The 21993-nt window shown below is 38.4% G+C and overlaps 1 protein-coding gene across 1 annotated transcript in view; it reads left to right on the forward strand.

Moving 5' to 3' along the window:
- Positions 1-21069, forward strand: part of LOC124174034 — a 68274-nt gene extending 47205 nt beyond the window's left edge. Inside the window, exons 2-5 of the mRNA XM_046553175.1 lie at positions 12891-13037; positions 16068-16162; positions 18506-18589; positions 20772-21069. Of these exons, the coding sequence (XP_046409131.1) occupies positions 12891-13037; positions 16068-16162; positions 18506-18589; positions 20772-20966 (521 nt within the window). The 3' untranslated portion in view covers positions 20967-21069. The remainder of the gene's footprint in view (positions 1-12890; positions 13038-16067; positions 16163-18505; positions 18590-20771) is intronic.
- Positions 21070-21993: the final 924 nt, after the last annotated feature.

A 21993-nucleotide genomic window follows, 5' to 3' on the forward strand; every position in this document is an offset into this window, starting at 1 on the left:
TGCTGACTTCGGTCACGTATTATTTGCAATACGCAATTTCAATAATCCAAAGAAAAATGGATTCACATGTGCCGTTCTTGAGATATTTGACACTAAAACTAGGATAATTTAACATGAGCTCGTATGGAGAAATACGTTTTCTTCGAGCTATCGAAGCTATTTGTAACAAGGCGTTATTTAGACGGCACTCATTAGAAGCAAGATTTTGTTACAAATCTAAATATGTACGGGAAAGTATAAGTTCATGATAAAATAAGAAAGATATTTGCGAAAAACTGCCTGAAACTGGCAAGGCGGCTGGGAATCTCTGGTACCAACATCGCAAAACGAAAGCCACTACACCTACTTAGCCAAAATTACGTTAATATATTAAGTTTCCCGGCTTTGACATGCGTATTACATATCTTTTGTTTTTAAATAAATATATATTTATTAAGGATTTACCACTTAGATTGAAAATATTTAGTTAAAGTGTGTCGTCAACAGTTCAGTGTGCAAAGGTTCGAAGCAGTGTTGAAAATAGTCAAGTTGACTACTGTAAATTAACTGTAATTAAATGTAGCTAATTTAAAAAATTCATTTTTGACGCTTCCATTGTGCTGATGTGTAAAATTGCATTCACAATTCATTCCTTATTATGTTTTCTTTTGCTTAAATTTTTGTTGCCTCTCATGCGTAAGTCACAGGGTGCCCGAGTACATCAGTTGGCTTCAGCCGATTCCACTCTAACTACCTTAAAGAGACCGAGCATTTGCTTAATTTTAGGTTTTATTGTTGAGTTCCTGCCATATTTTCTGCCATTCCCCTACTTCGTGCATTTATCAAGGATTCACTCCTCTTCCAAAGCTGTTTCCTTTGAAGATGGCGAAATCTGGTGCAGATGCGCCCTGAGGAGGTCTGTTTGAGAGTGAGAGACTTCTGGATGAGCGGCACGCAACTAGTAGAGATAGCAGCAGGCGGGTGTTGCGGAGGCCGAAAAAAAGTGTGATGGTCGGGAAAGGGGGGAAAAGGAGTTGCGGTGGCAACTGCTGAGCGCGCCTCTCGCTTCTTCATTGTTTTATTTTCGGCTCCTGCTCTCTCTTCCTTTCAACTCTCTCTCTCTCTCTTTATCTCTCTATTTCTCGCTCTCTCCACCCATATCGCCTGTTTTGTCTATGATTTACGTTCCTCTTCTGCGGTCTATTTCCACTATTTATTTCATCCATTTTTTTTACTTTTTTCTCACGTTCCGTCTCACTCCTGAGCCTTCTCCTTTTAACTAGTAGCGAGGCTTCTCTGCTAGTAGATACAGTAAAACTCAGGAATTCTTCCCGGGTTCTACATCAGGTTAATTCGATCGTATTGGGCGACGTTTCGGAAAAAGACTTGTCTTCCATTCTCAAGGCTCTCTGAATGTCCAATTTCACACTGAACCGAATCGACCGTTTGTGAGCACAACAATAAGGCTCAGGTGTCGTCCGATTGGCTGATGGTGTTTTGAAGTTCTTTATGTGCTTTCCTTATGTTTTTCATGAAATTGATTACAGGTCTCCATCAGTGGTGTCATAAAAAAATTAGCAGTCCCGGAATGCATTTTCCTTAATTTTTTATGAAGTGAAATATTACTCTGTGTTTTTTTTACAGGTTATTACTTACATTTTATTACAAAATATTTTGCATTGGTTACGAATGTTTATGTTAGAAATTCTCCGGCGACAGAGTTAATAAAATTTTTGATTATTATGTCTTTTCGCTGACTGACTATTATTTCTTTTGTGAACCAGTGCTGGAAAGGCGTTCCGGGGCATTCCGGCACCATGACACCGCTGGTCTTCATGTATTACTAAGACGAAAACCAGAGACGAATTCGTGAATATTATTCACCAGGAAAAATTAAAATCGTTTACAGTAAAACTCGCTTAAAACGATCACGCATGTAACGAAATCCCACCTATAACGTCCCTTGGACTTCCCTATGATCGCTAACGTTAATTTCCCCGCTCGTAACGAATACGGATGATACGGATTCAGCACTTTTACGAACTATCATTTAGTCCCTTGGGGAATCATTTCCTCTTTTACAAAAACAATACGATTATATTCGCAACTTAAGCGATCCTTGCCTTATCATTAACTGTTCTCATGTGTGGCCATCACCACATAGTTCTAATTTAAAATTCATATTCATATAAAAATTGAACCATCTCGTTAAATGTGGTTCGTCATCATTGAAGGATTTCTATTTTGATGTTGCAAAGGGATGTGGATGTTCAACTTTATTCTGGCACCACTTTTCTTCACATCAGTCGCGTTTTCCTTCCTTAGTAATGAATGAAGTCATAAATAGAGTTACACTCAATCATAGAGCTCTTGCGTCTATGTCCAAATGTTTATTAATTTTTATCTTTAGAATATTTTGTTATTTTTACATCTCTATGAATTCTCACATACATATTTTGTATAGAAGCCCTGTCATATTCAACTGTTCTTTTTATAAGCATGTTTATTTCATTGTTTCCAGTTATGTTTTCAATATTTTACTAAGGTCAAATTTTAAGTCAACGATGTATTCTTAAGTGAATTTTAAATATTTTTATTGTATGAAGTGGGGTTTAATATGTAGGTAGAAGTCTCAAATTTTCCCGAATGAATGCTCATTAATGAAATCGCGCCACATTCCGTTAAGACTTCTTATCCTGCAGACAGAAATTTAAGTGGATATCCGCTGTGACCTATCTGGAAACCTTTTGTGGGAGGAATGGCTTATAAAAGCGAGAATGCTGGATAGTTTCTATTTTTGCAACGGTAAAGGGTAAAAGTTAAGTATAATACTTCTTATGCTTCAACTCCATTATATAGCCACTGTGCCACGTGATCACGCTCCAATTAAAATCCTGTGTACAGTAAATTTTATAAAATTGTACATTTCATACACGTGAATGAGAAATTTATCAAGTTTTTTTTAGATTTAACATGAAGCAATTTCACGAAGTGACTCCTCAAATTATTGATAATACTCTTCACAGTTATTATACTGCAACACCGCTGTGTATTGTACACCTGTCCATCTACCTATCATGTGGATTTCGTTAAATTTATTAGCTCTAAGGTACAAGATATGTTAGCCGGCGTTTTATGCGAAGAAGAGCTTAGCAAAAGAAAGAACCCGTATTAAGACTTTTTACGCTTAAAGAGATGCGGAAGTTCTTCGCTTCTCGCATGCTCCAGCGCGGCCCAAATGCACGATCAGTGTCCACGCGCCTCCGCAAAAAGCGATAATAATCTGCCGGGGAGGGTCTTGGGTAAAACGCGGTCCCACGCCCACACGATATCGAAATGGTTATTCGATTCAATGAACCGGCGCGATTCCTCGCACATGACTCGAGGGCTATGGAGGCGACCAACCTTGTCCATCCAACCCCACCCCCTCTCCAATACCGACTCGCGGAAACCATTAAAATCGCGCACACCGCCTGAATATACATTCTTCGTCGGAACAATGGGCCCCGGTTGCTTCTTTTTCTCCTTTATTATTTCCTCGTCGGCCGATGCAACTCTTCGATTTGATTTCTTTCGCCGTCTCCCGACCGGCTTCTTTTATCGCCAAGACTCATCTTCTCCTCGCGATCACACACTCCCGTTCCATTGCCCGGGAAATCCCAGCTTCGGCCAAGTGGAAGGTCTGCACGATTCACGATGTATACTTTTCGCAATTGTCAAGGGCGGTCCTAGAATTTTTACTGTGCAGGGGGGGGGGGGGGGAGGGCGGGCAAACGGTCTTTTCACCTTTGAGATTAAAACAACATACAACAATTGAGGACCTTAGAAGCCAAGGGATATTAAGTGTTATATTTTTTATTTTTGGAGATAAGTACAGATAATGGTAGATGGGGTACACAATATTGTTGCAACAAAGAGATGCATGTAAATAACTGAATCTATATGTACATGGTTATAAGTGATTCACTTGCATCCCTCTGCCACAATAGTACTGTGTACCCCACAACCATGATCTGTACTTATCTCCAAAAATAAAAGAATGCACGATATTCTCCTTTGGCTTCTATGTTCTTCAATTGTAGTGCAAAATATTCTCTTTATTTTTATATGAAAGTTATTATTGGGAAATATTAATAAGTTACACATATAATAACGATTATTTTCGAGAATAGCGAAAATTGAGTCTAGCGAATGACCGAAGGCCGGGAAATATGTCTTCATGGCATGGGTTCAAGGCTTAAATGATTATGGATCCGTAATACGAAAAGAACGAACTTAATAATATCCGTATTAAAAAATCATGTCTATTTTTTGGGGTCTAGGGTGGGGGAAGCCACGTGCCCCCGTGCCCCCATATATCCGCCTATAGTAATTATTATTTAAATAAAGTTGCGTCATCATAGAGGAAAACCACTGTTCAAAAGTTAAACTGATAATACAATGGATGTGGCAGATTAAAAAATAAACGTTGTTATATTCAACACAGTAATGATTGAAAAATATCGGTTTCAACATGTTCAGGTCATCACTAATTGGCAATGACCCGAAAAAGTCGAAAGCGGTCAAGTTTTTCAATAAATACTGTGTGGAATATAACAATGCTTATTTTACCTACCATGTCACCATTCCTAGAAGTGAACTCGCGAACCATTGATTTGACACTGAATGTGGATTATTCGATCATTCTGTTTTGAAGTGTACACTTTCACAGCTATTTGAGCCGATCGCAGTGGAATTTTCATGCAACTAATGTTTAACTTCAATTACACCAAAAGTTTGCTTATGATTTATAAAGTAGTCCGGTGATGCGTCTATACTAGGTTTTTCTCGTGATTCTTTAGGTATGACGTAAGTTATTTGGGAAATTTTTAAAAACAACTAATATATTCTGGCATGAATTATCATTTTTTCGTAAGATTCTGCAAGCATCCCCATAAGGATCTGTATAAAAGTGCAGATTTTCCAATACAATTACCGGAATACGTAGCCAGTAATATCATGGAAAAAATAGTAGTGTCGCAACGCACTTTCCTGAACTTTTTTAGAAGTAAAATATTACTCTGTCTTTTTTTATTAGAAGCTATTATTTACATTTTATTATAAAAAATTTTGTTTTGGTTACGAATGCAAATATTAGAAATTTTAAAGCAAAAAAATGGATAAAAGTGTCATTTGACTCTTACGGCGTTCCGGCTCGTTCCGGCGCCATGACACCACCTATAAGGACTAAATGTGGTAATTAATTTACCTATTTGTCTGGATATTTGAGAGCCTGGACGAATGTACGAGTCGATACTGGATTATCCATATGAATGCTCTAGTACCATTAAGGGTACACGAATAGTACACCTGTCCAATAGTACATTTGGCCACGCTTACTTCCGAAAGAGGATAGAAACAACGGTGTTGGCTCAAAATCATGCGACTAGGAAAAAAATGAAAATCTTCGAACTCACTTCTTCCCTTTCTCAACATCCCACACACTTCCGTGCAATAAAAGAGGCTTATTGGCCGATTATGTCAAAAAATATTGACTAAATCGAAGCGGTGAATTGGCATGGGTCGAAAAAAATTGTACACCCATTTACTGAAGACCTGATTTCTCTGTCATTCACCGATTTTTGAAGACCAACCACCCACTCTGAAGTGCATCTTCGAAGCTATGGAGCCGTCACTTCCACTTTATGCCATGAATTGATAGATTACTAGAGGTACAAGCAGCAGTTTTAGTAGCTGCAAAGATTTGCAAAAAATATGTAAATCCTGAATTTCTGTCAAGCAGTCGTGTGCCTTTCTGGAAATCATGGCTTCAGCTTTAGGATTCACGAAGGAGGAAACTCTAGACAGAGTTAGTAGTGAGGAAGTCCTAAGACCAGTAGGAGAGAATAGAAGACACATGGAAACCTTTATAAGAAGACGAAACAGCCTTGTAGGCCTAATATTGAGACATATTGGCCTGATGAAGACAATCGTAGGCGGACAGGTAAATGGCAAGTACGGAAAAGGAAGACCTAGATCTAAATATAAGGTACAGGTAAAGAAGGATGTGAAAGAGAAGAAATATATAGGTGTGAAACGATTAGCTGATAGGAGAATTGAGTGGAGAGCTGCGTGAAACAAATCTTGGGATTGATGACCAATGAAGGCGATGATGAAGAAGGAAAGGAATTAGTTTTTAATGGGAACTATTTCTATTAGGCTGTCGCTAAGTATTATTTTCTATTATAACATCGGTGTGATGAAGAAGTCCCGAGGTTTTCAATGTTTTCCGCTGCAACTGCTCAGTTATGTTGAGCTCTCGGTCTCTGGCACCAGCAGGCCAGCCGGCGTTGCTCGGGAAGGATAGTACGTACCCAGAGAAGTGGGAAACTTGGAATTCATGGTCACATGGCAGGACTTTTAGGTAAAAAAGCAGAGGGGGTATGATGATGATGTACATATGTAACAGCAAACAATGGAAAAAACAATTTCCGTATGCCGCGCACGCGATCAGCTTATACCCTACTCCACAAAATTGATCGTTACGTTCGTCTGTACGTGCGTAGGCCAAAAACGTCGTGTGAACGCATACCACAGCAAAAAGGTTTGTACCAAGAGGATTATTCATTAAGTGTAGAATGATTTGACTTACGTTTCCCTTTGAGCGTGTCAAGATGTGTGCCTACCCAGCAGGATGTCCAACCGTAGAATTTGTGTGACGTTTCGAAACTGATGGTAATGAGATAACGACGCGAAGGAAGCGTCGGACGCAGCCTAAAGTAGCACTACGGGGTTTTTGAGCATGAGAAGCACCTATATACTAACTTTGGTCGCAATCCGTGCAGCCGTATGGAAACGCATTGTGAACAGACAAACATACATCCTCTTTTATGTAGTATATATACTTACTCTCAACTATATACTTGGTCCACCTGGCAGTCGCTGTTTATAGCTCCACTATACTACTCTCCGTATCTCTCCCATGCCGCGAGCACCTGTTTCGTTAAAAGTCTCCCAGCATCATGTTCCCCGAATAATAAAAAGAAACGACCCCATCGAGCCCCACCCTGATATAGTATCCTTCCGGGTTTTCCCGAAGGAAATGATGAAGGTGCGCTTGAAGCGTTCTTATCTGCTTGCGTGCTCCACTCTGGGCTAACGTGAGATTCAGATCAAATTTAGTTGGCTTCTGAACAATGAAAGGAGCGGTCCAAACAATGACAAAATATTCTCCCTTCGGATTACCAGATAATTACGAGAGTGGTTTATTAACGAGGACACAGATCAGACGAATTTACATCGATAAAATAAACAATTTTAACTTGTTTCAAGGGTAAGAGTTGGATGACAAGTGATGCATCAGGGAATTTTTATACCATAAGAGATTCAATACCGGTGTTAAAATATTTAGTTGCACGTTGTAAATAATAAATGATAGTAATATTGTAATTTTTTAATCGATGTCGAAGGGCATTCTAAAGTTTCCGGCTTCACTCAGTGGAACTAGTATATAGAGAATAAAATTCACTTTTCACGTTCTACAAAATATTAATTAGCATTGTTTCGCGGTTTCGATACTGATATATGATTATCATATAAGGTATAACATTATGGAAGCTATAGTCGGAGTTTATAAATATTCAGTGCGGAACCTGCAAAGTGAATTTTTACCTGATATTGAAAGAGTAATAACGTTCCATGACGTCACAGGCCTTGGATGCATGGGTTATGTTTCCTATCGAAAACATGGCACATAAAATAAAATGAAGGCATGATGACGAAATGTTTTCGCATGTTACAGCGGTTTAAGTCCAAAAGAGGCGGAAGATCGATTTGGTGATTAATACTAACATGCATTAGAGAAACTTTATGCTAACTGCTTGAGGCAATACTATATATATACTGTAACTCAGTGGCGTATATGTGGAGGAAGGGGGGAGTGAGTAGGTTAGAACACCGTACCCCAAAACCCTAAAATTCATGTTATCATCCGAAATTTCGTGTGTTATTAGCCTGTATGGTGTGATATTCAATATTATCCATTAGCATCTCAAAGCATGCGCGTATCTAACGGGGGGCAGGAGGAGGCAGCTTAGAAGCGAAAATAAATTTAGTTAAAAACGAAAGTTTTGAACAAACATACTTCTTTTGGATAAAAATGATTTAAGTATAAGACAGGGAACTAAAATGAAAAGCATTATTTTTTTCAAGCTAATAATTGTAAAAACTTTTAAATTTCTGTCATAATTTTCTTAAACTTTTGGTTTCATTAGCCTTTTCTGAGCTAAAATGTTACAACTTGAACGATCACGGCTTGCTCCCCTCCCTCCTAGTTTTGATCCTGGATATGCCCTTGTCTTAAAGCCAAGTCATATTTACTTTGCTGCATTAACTTACACGAAAAGATAATGTAAACAAAGCAGATTTTGTAAACAAAGCTCGTAGTTGTTTGCAATGTGTGGCGGCAAAGTTTACTCGCGTCACTAAATAAGTAATATCTGAAACATAACTCTTAAACTGTTATTGCTGAATGAGTACGAAATATGAGGGGTTAAAAGTTTTGATATGGAATTTTTATCTTTGAAATACCTTTTTCCGTCGTTTCCAAAAATTTTACAAAGACTCCATTGACTTTAAAATATATGTCCTATGCTCCACCCACTTATACTATTGTTGTAATTTTTATTCGTGCCAGCAACGGTCATAGATTGTTTTTCATGGTCGATTTTTGTTAGGTATTGTTGTTCTTTTTGCATCAATTTTTTTGTTTTGACTAAGCCAGACTGTGCAAAAATTTCCATTCTCATTTAGATTAAGTAAAAGTTATTGTAGATAATTTTTATCTATTAGGAATTCCATTTATCGAGATGCATTTACGCGTAAGACTCTATTGAGATGTTATCTTTATGCAAGTTTAAATTGACAGTATCCAGGATATCCTAGTGGAAATCAAGAATTATTTGATTGAATTAAACATTTTACGAACGGTATGCTGTAAGAGTATTTAAATTTGTTATTTATCATGCCATATTTCGATTCCTTTTTTTTAAATGAATTTCAAGTGAATCGATTATAACTTTAGAAATCAGTTTGATATAATTCTATAACCAATGAAAGGAGGAATTTATCGATTTCTATTCCTCTGAAATCGCATGTAGAATGTACTTGCAAATATTCACAATTGAGAAATGGGCCCCACATCATTTAGTATCTGGCCAAGGATTTCTAGTGGACCTGGTTGTGGTTTAGGTTTTTAAGCAGTGATAATAGGACTTACACAGAGTTAGTTTAACAAATGTATTTGGATTAACATAGATACACATCATCATTTACAACAACTGCACGAAAGGCGCGATCACATTCAATCATAGCGTGCACCGGTAGTTGCGCGCGCACACAATCAACAATCGAACAATCGGTACTCCATCCTAGCAGACAGCGAACCCGCAGCAAAAAATGACAAAAAAACTATAGAGCACAATAGTTCAACATTCGGAAACTTTGGAATTGATAGTAGTGGCTGCAGATAAAAAAGAGTGGACGAAAAGAGGTGGTAGTAAAAGCATGCTATCTCAGGAGCCCAGTCAACAGCGATCAATCTAAGCTCTGTTGTGAGGAGGCGGTTTGTATACAAAAGCGTAGATGGTGTACCGAAGCGTACCAAAACCAGTTTTTTGATTGATTTAGGCAATCGTCTACAGGGAGGAGAAAAAAATCCGTGCTTCGCCCTTGAGCGCGAGACGGTCCAATTGCTTCTGATTGCACTCGAAGCCTTTGCAAATACCGAAGTCGTTAAGCCAAACGTATAGCATGTAGCCCAATCACGTAGCAGCCATCGGAATAGACTTTACGAATGCTTAGGTTGAGCGAACTCTGAATCATAAAACACAAACGAGGTATGCATAGTTAAATGCGCTATATATAGATAATGAACATATGACCAGTGGAATAATTTTTCAATGTGTGACATTTATAACCGGCAGAAGTAACATGCAGGGATCCTAAGCAAACACTTGATTAACCAAACGTCTCAGCTAATTAAGAAAAAATGCTAACAAGAAAATTTCATGCGGCTATTTCAAATTATTTAAACAAACTATCGTGTACCTACTTGTATCACGTTCCGTTGTTATAAAAAAATCCGCAAATCGTAATAATTGACCAAAAACTCTGCATATGGATTGAAATCATTACCTGACCACCAAATACGTAGTTAATCAATCAATTGTGAAGTTGTTGCCACTTAGCGAAGATTCCGTAAGCATGCTTGACAATGTGGACCCAAAGTAAGTTTTAACTCGCCGAGAGATATACTATGAATGTAAGGATTATACTAAGGATACCTCCACTCTTAGTCTAGCCCTCGATGAGTTAACACTCATTCTCCTCTATGTAGATGATTTCCCAAGTCAATCGAAAAAATTTCGTATCTTTTTCAGATTTTTAGCTTACCACTGTAATTGGCGTATGGATGTCCTTTTATGAGCGGAGGTATCCTTAGCATAAGCCCAACATTCTTACTTATTATAGCCCCTTACATATCTTCCTCCCAGTAGATAATTGACTAAATCAATGGAAAAGCTGGCTTCGGATACATCAATCATTTACAAATATAATTGATGCTTGGATTTTGTTGTCTTAGGATATTTTAATATGAGCTCAGGCTCCAAATGCAAACGCGCACTTGACCCTAAGGGTCGGTTTTATAATGCCTAATTAACGCTAACCATAAGATGATACAGCCGTTCAATTTACTTGGTGATGGCTTAAGGTACTGATCAGCTTCTGCACAAGATCAGGCTCCAAAGTTAACCTTAACTTTCAGCCACCGCCAAGTAACGTAGAAGGCGGAATCCAGTGGCGCCGACTCCATGGGGCTTGAGGGGGCCCGAGCCCCCTCAAAAATTCATTATGGGTGTGATGAAAAAATGTGTCAGGCTTGCTGATTTTCCCCGGAGTGTCCAGATATCGAGATTCAAGTTATCAGGGCTCTAATGTTGATCATATGGCTCTTCTAAAATGCTTAAAAAACTTAAAACTCACTACTTATGATATTTCCCGGGGCAAGATCCCCAGTTTGGGCCCCCCAATATTTTTTGTAAGTCGGCACCCCTGGCTGAATCATCTCATGTTTTGCGTTAACCAGACATTATAAAATCGGCTCTTAGAGTGCGGGAACTTTTTTGTACGTTTTGCACGCTGACTGCGGCATTTATCCAAATTGTTTATAGCTACCTGGATATCTTGCACTTGGGCACTTTCCCTCTTCACAAGAATCGGTAAGGGGCTTAGCTCTACCAGACCAGCCCTCGTGGCAGGGGGTGCATCCTTCACCGGGGGACTCTTCTGCACTGGCTGGCGGCTAAAATCGTGAACTCCCACAGCCCAAAGGTTAAGGATGAATTTTTATAGAGGTGCTCCGACGCGCTGCCTGGTGTAGGTCTCTGAAAGCACGTAAAGTACGTCGAACATGCGGGGGCCAATGCTCGGCAAGGGGCCTCGAAGCGGAAAGTGAATTACTTTCCGCAGGGAGCGTAATTGCTCACTTTCTAGTCGCTTTCCTCGTCTCATTTTTCTCGCAGCTTCCTCCTCTATCCATCTTGTTCACTCCGTTCTCATCCTTAATTCGAAAAGCACACTCACTTAGCGGGCGTCACTTTTATGAGAGCGCTACTCGCTCATCGTTAAGAGTACGCGGAAGCAGGGATGCTGTTCTCACGGGGTTAATATTCTGGTGAACTCTTTGGCACGCTAAGACCATTTTCCATTTATTCCTTGCTCTTATCTCAGTATTTGAAGACGAGCGATGAGGAGAGAGGATTTAAAGAGATTGTAGGCTTTTAGAGTTATGTGCCTGGCTCCTTGATTTCCGCGATTTTGTGTGTAGATTTTTTTGTTTTACTCGATGTTATTGGTCGATTGATTGTATAAAATTTTTGCTGCAATTAAGGATGTTTTTGAGTGATTAGGTTCACTCAATCATTTTTTTTCCTGAAGTGTAATTGAACGTTATTTTAGATTTTGTCGTCATGGAACCGGTTAATTTTGGCGAGTAAAATCCATAGTCATGAATTCCGAGACAGCATAAACCTATTTCGCAGGAATGTGGCACTAAAAGTTTTTTGTGCTCACTCTTGGGGATATTATGGTCGATAGTTTGATTTTTTCCGTAATGGAGATTTCGAGCAGTAGCATAATTATTCATGGCGAAAAGTCGTAGTGTTGGCTTTGGTAGTTTTAAAGATGGACAGAAAAAGTGTTATATCTAAAAACTTTGCTGAATCGAGTCGTGCTGTATTAGAATACGCGGGTTCAATTACTTTTTAGCGTTGTATTTCGCTCTTTGGGTACATAATATCGTACTACAATCAAATTAGTAAGGTAAAGGTTAATTAGATAATATTTAATGACTCCCATATAATTTTCTCATCCGAGAATAAAATCAACTAAGTTAATTGAAAAAACTTCATCCATTAATTCTTGAATTTTTCCTCTAGTTATATGAGCCGAAGTATACTTGCTTACAAGGTTAGTGACTGTAAGCTAAGTTGCAGGAGAATATTAGTTTTTCTTCCGTATATTGATATAATTTTATCGACCGCGCATCCCTAATGCGCTTGCGATGCCATTGTACAATATTTTTAATATAAGAAACTTCAAATTTATCTGATACACAGATACGGATACACAATACAAAAGTAATACTGCCTGAGCTACTGGTAACAAAGATCTTCACAATATTCTGCATACTAATGGAAATTATGTAAAATTATGGTGTCATTCGGCAACATTTTTATAATACCCCTTATAATAGTGTTAGTTTGAATTAATCCAAGATTATTTTCAGCGAATGAAATGCTTTCTTGTGCAAAGAATGTTGGTCAGTCTTCACTTAGCCTGTGGTTTAATTACTATCGTTTTCTCCGTTGCAGGAGTGGAGGAGTCTCCTGAGGGTGATTTGGTGTGGATCGAGGGTGACAGCCATGTATCGATGCCCGCTGATTCTTCCCTTGAACTGACCTGCCACGCCAGAATCTCCGATCCATCCAACATCCTCTGGGTGAAAGTCAACGATGACGGTCAGTTCCCTCAACCACTGAAGCACGTCCTCGCAAGGTCTTGCTCTTGTTCAGTTTTAAGGGGATATGCTTGGTGTGGTGGCTGGCATGTTCGCGTCCTACCCCTTGGGTGCGGTTTCCAATCCCTTGTGGTTGCGGAGATTTTTCAGAGTGCGACAACTTCCCGCTTGGCCACTGTGTGGAAGGCACTACTAGTATGGAACAAAGGACATTTTTCTCCTTTTATATCTTTTTTTTCGCGACGAATTACTCGCTGGAAATTGAAGTTATCATTTTGATTAATTTAAAGGATATTTGAAGTAGAATTTTGTTGAAATTTAACAGTATTTCCTTCCTTATTAAAATAGTGAAGAGCGAACACCTTAAGTGTTCAATGTCAGGGCTTTGCTCTCTGGCTGTGGCGCTTTGCGCACGACTTGGACTGCTAGTCGCGTAATATGCTCAGCAGTCCCCACCATATAGTCCGGTATAGTGTACAAATTTTTACAGCCTCGGTAGCTCAATTGGTTCTAGCACTCGACCGGAAATCGGGGGATTCGGCTTCGAATCCCGGTCAAGGCGAGTGATTTTTCTCTGTGGAATTTTCGCACGATTTACCTTATCTCAAAGTTTGAAAATATTAAATCTTTGAAAACTCTGATGTGAAATTTTCTAATTTGACGTACATATTAGTAAATTTCGTTGAGAGTCTACTTAATATACAATGAAAATTTCAGATGATGGTGAAAGTCATAACCTAGAAATTCCTTGCAAAAATAACCTGTCTCGCGGGAGTGGCGCGTCCTCTCAAAAGAAGGCCAACGCCTACGATTGGCCGTTTATTCTCCGTCTTCTGTTATTGGCTGCTTACTCAAAGTAGCAAAGATACTAGCTACTGTCGTTTCCATTGCTATGATACTACCGAAACAAGCTCACGGGGCACGTCCTCGTAGTATCTTCGCTATGTAGAACGAAAAATCGCTAAATATTAATAAACACACTGGCCTCGGCCTGCTTTTTAGGGGACGCATGATATATTTATCTTACATACGATATCTGCCTGGTAAACGCATAGGACGTTGATTTCATTAGGTATTGTGACTCAGTTGCGCATTAGGTGTTGTAGCGACGGAATAACTGGAAATAAACGGTTGGTGTTATAACGCCCTATGTATTACAGCAGGGGGGTGAGAATGGCGAAAAGTTCGTTTATTCCAGTTATTTCGTCGCTATACACATATTATTCGTATGTGGGTAGTTTAAATTCTCTAGTCCTAAGACGATTGAATCACAAGTTTTGCAGAGTCGCTAATTTCTTCGATATCTTGAATTAGCAACCACTCATTATCACTAGAAGAGATGAACAAATCCCTCTCCCTACCACCTTCCTTTCTTATCCTTCCCTCATGGCGAAAATGACGTGCTGGTCGCCTTCTCCAAATACCACTACCAGCCTCAATTTGACCTGAGTGTTTCATGTCCTGCGAGGGTGACCAAAGCGGTTATGGAGTATTCGACATTTTGGCATATTGGGTATATTGGAGGATTTTTCCAATAGCAACAAGCTTATATATTATTTTTTGATTTGATAGAGTTATCAATTGCTCTTCTTACTGGCAATCCTTAATTTAATTGTTTATCTCATGTTTAATGATTGACTCGGGACAGAGTTGATCTGTCTGTTCAATTATCTCGTCATTAATTTGATATCGGCGTGGTGCTACAAGTGGGTGCCAATAATGTCACAATGCTTGACTCAATTACAGACTCGCTGCGTCTGTTTAATTATCTCGTCATTAATTTCTTTTTGGAGTGGTGCTATCACTGAATTTTTTGCAGCATTAAAATATTCCCATTTTATAGCTGCATGTGGAATGCGCCGAGGCAATTTATTGTCACGAATAGATCAGGGAAACGCCTCACGAGCAGGGTCAATTTATTCGATTTACGGCAGCTATATATTCTGAATCGAAATGGGAACAGGTCTAACTATTGAGTGCCCTTATTACTCTGAAATTTAAAAATAAAACACATAAATGGAAACGTTTGGGCGCATTTGTCTCAATTGATGGTAGGGGAAAGAAGCGTGAGTAATTTTGAACGAGTTTGTACTAGCAGGCTTGTTCAATGATCAGTTCAATAGCCATAAGTGAAGCGTAACGGCCTCGCTACTTATGAGAAATCATCAATAACTCAGCATGATGATTTTTCCGGTGTCGAAAATGATTACCCACCATTTGCTTTAGTCGTGAAAATTTACCGTGTAGCTGTTTATAGCTACACTACCTCATTTGATGCTGTTTTACCTCGTGACATCTAACAATTTGTTATTAATTCTGGGTAAAAAAATAGTGCTTCACAGTTCTATCAGCTCTCACTACTATATTAAACTTTCCAATTTTTTACCTTGAAAAATTATAATTGAGAATCATTGCAAGCCACTTAAAATGTCTAAGGAATCGATTTTTTTCAATTCTTTGTGTTCCATCTGGGAATTTGCCGAATCAAATAATGCTTATTTTCGCTTAACGACTGGTATGACAATCTTATTTTCATACTCAAATAGTTACCTTAATATTCGGATGTGATGAATGAAACTGGCATCACTGTGTACCAGACCTTTGGATGTGTACCATATGAATTATTTTGTAAACAATATGCATCCAAAGCATACCGTAATATATAAATAGCCCTCATAATATCTTATTGGCTAAGGGCATTTCGAAAGTTTAATGTTTTCGCGTAAGATAATTGTTTAAGTCTACGGCTGAAGTGCAATTTCCTAGATCTCTCCTAAAAGCAAATCTTCTAATAGAATTTCCACGGGAGTGGAATTTGAAGGCTGAAGTACTTGATGTTTTGATCAATAGGCTCAGATAATTATTTAACACTGGTTATTATATTTAGTAATTTGCTATTTTTCCGTTTACGAAAAAATAGATTTTTTTAAAATTTGGAGCTAAAATGTCTTTAATTTTATCTTTATTAGGGACTAGAAGAATTATTGTGGAAATTAAGTGTTCCTCATCACTAAAATTTCGTTTTTTCCAGGCTCTGTCATAATCTCTCACGATGAGAAACTTCTCATTGAGAACGATCGGATTTCCATTAATTACAACTCGTCGGAAGGAATATCGTTGCTCAAGGTAAGAGACAATGGAGGATAGATGTGCATGGAATAACGAATCACATCACTTTCTTTTTTATTATTTAGAGACATAAATGGCATTTGTTTTCTCCTTAAGCGTATATTTTTATTTAATTTTGATGAAAAAACTTAATTATTTTCATTTTATAAACAAATTACCAGGGTTTTAGGTGGTGAAAGACATGTTCCTCATGGTGGCGCTAATCATATCTTATAGTGTGATTGAGTAATGAAATTTTAATCTTTTGAAGTAAAAATTATGCTCAAGTTTTTTAGAGAAAATAAGAAATAATAATATTTAAATTTTAACTTGCGCTTCGTAATTAATATGCATATCCTTACCATTCCACCTTAATACTTTTTGTGTGTTCCTAATTTTTATGCCATGATCAGTGGCGTAGTGGTCTGGATCAGAAGTCAGGAGTGGGCAAAAGAAAAGTCAGATGATATTTTGAATATATATTCTACTTTATATTTTCTAGTCTACTAAGATTTTGTTATATACGTCCTGAACCGACGGTGACAAATTTAGGGGTCTATATAGTAATGTCGCCGGCTTTACCTAATCGTTGTGTGAAGTGAATCTCCGACACGATGTCCAGAAAAAACTAAAACCTGTCCAGAGATTGGCCAAAAATGAAAATAAAATGACACGAACGAAAAGTTTAATTTACTATTCTCTGGATTAGTGCACAGCGGTTGAGACAAAAATGAAAAAGAGCAGAGAGAACAAAACACGTCCGGAAGGCGAAGTATGCCACCATATGGAATGGCTGTTAGGTTCTTGTGCACGGATATTATAACTGTGGCACAAAATAGTCGTCAATTTTTCCCAAAAGTTATTGTTCCCGAGTATGTGCTAGGTCGCAGCTACGTATAATACTCTACTCCTCAGCACCTCTTTTAAATCATGGCCATGTAATTTTTGCATTCCGCATATCACGTAAAAATAACACGTCCATCCATTGAAGATTTATTGATACATCACGACGCAGGGTTCCTTTGGAAACTGACTAAAGGCTATGCTATGAGTAAACTATATAGCTTTCAAGTCCATTGTTATTGTTATTTCAACCAATCCGAACCTGAAGCTGTGTTTATTCGGCTTTTCCTCCTTCAATAACTTCCGTCACGTCGTGTGTTCGTCGTTTATTTTTGCCTTTGTCTGGATGCTGACACTGGGGCTTTTGGAAGGCACCCGCTCAGGATAGAGGAAATCGCCAAGATGTGAAAAATGGCTCTATGCCTGACTTGTACAATTTTTTATGCTTGCACCTTATTTTATCTCTGGAGCATGTAATTTATCTAATTTTACCAGTATTTTTAATCCTTATTTTTGGCTGATAGTATTTATTATCTCCCAGAAACTAAATAAAAAATCACAATCACAAGGCGTAACCAGGATCATAACTGGGGGGGGGGGGGGGGGAGTGAACCACGGTTGTTCAAGTTGTAGGTAAGATTTTAGCATGGAAAAGGTGAATGAAATCAACATTTTAAGGAAACTGTAACAGCTCTTTATTAGTTTTTAAAATTAATTGCTTGAAAAAATATTATTTTCCTTAAAGACATTTGCGATTTTTGCTTTAGAGGGGGGGCAGCTGCCCCCTCCTACCCCTCGCTGGGTACGCCCATGCACAAGCATAAAGTCTTCTAAAAACCCACTATTTCTTGTATTTTGCTTTATTTTTAGTAAATCACAATCTCAATCAATATTCCTATCTTTTTAGGCTCATATTTGTGAAATTTCTTCCATGTCACAGTGAGAGTAAAACTTTGCGAAATTTTACTTTCATTTTGACTCTTACCATCGTTATTCGTACGTATATTATATAGGTGCGGCCAATATTACCTCGATAGGAGATCATATTCTCTTGCATAACCAGGGGTGGCCGTCTTCCCAAATCTGATAATACATCCCCCTTTCAGAGGCAACAACTCCGGCTGATCACTATATAGCATGTTTTTTAAAAATCAATCCCAATTTTTTATCCCACGTTATATTTTTCCTCAAATTTGGCCATAAATCTCCTCCTATGGGTGGTATTGCGTACTGCTGTCAAATTATATCGTAAATAATTGTAAAATACTCTTCCATGAGGTTGTATGACAGGTAGTCCTTTAACCACTGAGAAGAGCAGATATTGAGTAATTCTTGAGTGGGTATTGATAGATTTTTTTGCAGCGCCTAAGGCAAATAAATGCCTACATAAACTCAGATGAATTTTCACGAAATCTTTCTCACCCACGAAAACTTATAGAATGGCTAAAATTGCGAAGTTAAATTTTTTCCTAGAATTGGTGTGCATCAGTGGAACTAATCAATTTGATTTCATTGCAGATAGAAGATGTCAACGGGAAAGATTCCGGAAGGTACGAGTGTCAGATGCCAACAATGAACACGACGTTCAGCGCTGCAGTAGAGGTGAGGAAATAAATGCTTTTAATTCGATACCTCCACTGCGAAAACGCTCAACGCAATCGACCACCGAATCAAATCCGCTCATCTAATAGCCCTTAAAGTAGTATAAAGATTGTTGAGCGTTTGTGCAGAGGAGGTATCGAATTGCTTTAACTCGCCAAAAATTACAATGATAAGGTTTATACTTCATTAAAAGTAAATTTTTAAAAATCGGCGGAAATTGAAATTTGAAAAAGCGCGCGCAACATCGGCACAGATAGAATGCCGAATCTAAGGGGAATGGAATAAACATGTTCTAATCCGTGCCGTAGAAGCTTGACTCTTGCCGCAAAATTTGGCGCATTGCATTCAGTTTTCAAAAATGTCCGCAGCGCGGCGATGCGTGAACAGCGATCCATTTATTCTCAATATTTACTAAATAATTTTTACATCGAGAGAAATATTGTTGAAAAGTTGTGAATTTGATGGATTGCATCATTAAGAATAAAAATTTCGGTTAACAGCTCTAATTATAGTTCATTTTACGGTGTGAATCGGGTCGCTCTGTCTGTCAGCGCCGCGAGTGGTGACTTTTGTAAACCCATTCAACTGTGCTTATAGTGACAACACATTTAGTGACCGACGGTTGAAGCCTCTATTTTAATTTTCGTGGCCAAATCCATCATGTATAATGGATCGTAAAGTGGAGCTCTGCTATATTTCGTAAAACACTAATTATCAAATTGTCTGGAAAAGTCAGGAAATGAGGTTGATATTTGACTGGTCACATTGATTTTAATGAAACGGTTTTTTGGAAAATAAATAGCTTGGCCTTACCAATGATGAAGCCAATGTAGGGGAGACTGAGGTAATGGCTGCCACTATGATTTCTCGTGAAGTGGACAATGCAGAGTTAAACTGATTGGCGCTGTCAACTCACGACAGTTTATGGATATACTTCTGGAGTGATCGCCGTCTTCCCAATCGTAAATTGCCTATTGTGTAAGAAATACTTTTGACGTTTCGCCTTACTAGAAAGACAATAGTTTAATCCACTATCAGCTCTTACCGTTTACTTTTCATAGGACAAAGCAAATAACAAGGTAAGCCATATTGTTCTATCACGTAGCGTTTTATTTACTTTTTTTTAGCACTGATATTTATTTTTTTAGCCGTTGAATGGAAACATGCAATTGGGGTAATTAATGGCAGGCGCTTTGGCAACTGACCAGTATTGCCCAATTAGTACTCATCTGTTTTTATTATATGCTTTATAAGCCCAGAAAATAATAAGGAAAGCAAATAAAGGTAGTAGCGTTTAGCAGAGATCTTCAATAAAAAATCATAATAAAACGGCTGCTATTGCTAAAATAAAAACACAAAAAGAGAAGCAAAAGAAAATGAGCAGGAAACTCTTTGAATTTGACTCAGACACTTGAAATTGATGAGAAAAAGATTTGTGAAGACGAATCAGAAAGTGAGTTACTTCTAAAGGAAATGGGTAAAGAAACCTATTTCTGTTGCGAAGACACCGGAAAAGATGGAGAAATGTGGTATCGGTGCACTACTTGTGAATTATGGGCACATCAAGAATGTTGTAGATGGAACACTCCTGAGGGGGTATTTATGTGACATGTGCTCCGGAATGTAAAATCAACTTAGCTTCTAAAAGCTCATCAACTTATGTAAGCATATTGGCCGTACCCTTACATTTTTCAGCCCTTTTTTTACCATGGAAAGATATTTTTTTCAATAATTGACTTTTTATTATGTCCATACTTCCATTTACTTTTTTTTTAATTTCTTACACGCAGGATTATTTAATATAATAAACATAAATATTTCGGTTTAACGTGCCTATGTCATTGAAAATCCTCATATTTTTTATTTTACAACCATTTAATGGAACATGACATTACCGAATGCTATTACCCTAGGGTAGAGGTAGTACCGGTCAAAGCTGATTTTGCAATATTTTTTATTTTATCAATAGCTAAGGTTAATTAGGGCTAAATTGAGGTCTGCAATAGGTAATATATACTATATGCAAGTAATTCCATACGACTGCGTTTCAAATTTAAGACAAAGTGAAGCCTTGTACTTATTTTCCCTTGGGTGACCGTCATCACCCCAGTCTGTCCTATATTCTTGATTTTTCTCTCTGAATATCATTGGTCATCTAATTCACTCTTTCATTTTTCGTCAGGTTGCCGTGGACGAGGACGCGAATGAATCAACCACCACCGTGGACAGCAACCTGCCCACCAACTCGTCCACTGAAGATGTAGATGAACACCCATTGTCTAGGGGTCATTCCGTCACCTTCTCAGTATTTTTGATACCAAGTTTCGTTTGTACTTGTATAATATTTAATGCCATTCCAGCACTGGAGCTGTTTTGACTGAACAATAAAGGTATCTTCAGAGTGACCACGCGAACCATGACTATGCCCTTTAAGATCGTTATTCCTGTGCGAAAATTCAATAAAGACGGTTAATAAAATCTCCAGAGAAGATTTGATTTTTCAATGACCCACGTTGAAACAGTTTCTGGCAGCCAATGGGGAAAGAGGAGCATCTGGCTGACGGATCATTGATGAGTGATACTATCCGAGCATCTCTACATGTGGTACGGCTTACTGATGAATTATTGAAGGAAGCATCTCCGCAACAAGTAGGTGAAGGAACCTGGGGCAAGAAATAATGTCTGCATTTCTCGTGCGACCGGCTGCAGCAAGTGAATGCAACGATTCTGGGCGTGCTGCTATTCTGTCTCCATTAATTTCTTTTCGAGTTCACCGCTTCGTGACGGCCGAGCGACTACGAGAATGTTTACAATTAATGAGCTGGAGTGTCCAGAAGGCCGGGCACCTTTCTCGCCAACGGAGCGTAAAGAGTCTCAGTGACAGATGACCCCCCCAATGATTTATGTTTCACTTTAGTGGAGATATTGCGGAAGATATTCCCTCACTTCTTTATGGAGCTCCGAAGCAATGTGATCGGTATTCGTTTACCGTAGTATCTCAATCTTTTTGTTGGACGTAGGTAATCGTCAAGTTTCCGTATAAAGAAACAGAGACATGATCTCAGCATTTTCCTGCAGTCCTGTAGGTATTTCCCCGCCTCTTTATGGAGCTCCGGAGCCATGTAATCGATATACATTTCCGTAGTCTCTCCAATGTTTTGTTGAATGTCGTTAATAGTCTAGTTTCAGCAAAAAAACTGAGGTATGATCTCAGCATTTTCTTGCAGGCCTGTAGATATTTCCTCATCTCTTCACGGAGTTCCGCAGCCGTGTAATCGGTATTCGTTTACCGAAATCTTTCAGCCTTTTTTCAGCTTGGGTAATGGTCAAGTTTCCGCATAAAGAAACAGAGATATGATCTCAGCATTTTCCTGCAGACCTGTAGATATTTCTTCGCTTCTTAA

This window comes from Ischnura elegans, chromosome 2 (assembly GCF_921293095.1).
Source record: "Ischnura elegans chromosome 2, ioIscEleg1.1, whole genome shotgun sequence".
Taxonomy (NCBI): domain Eukaryota; kingdom Metazoa; phylum Arthropoda; class Insecta; order Odonata; family Coenagrionidae; genus Ischnura; species Ischnura elegans.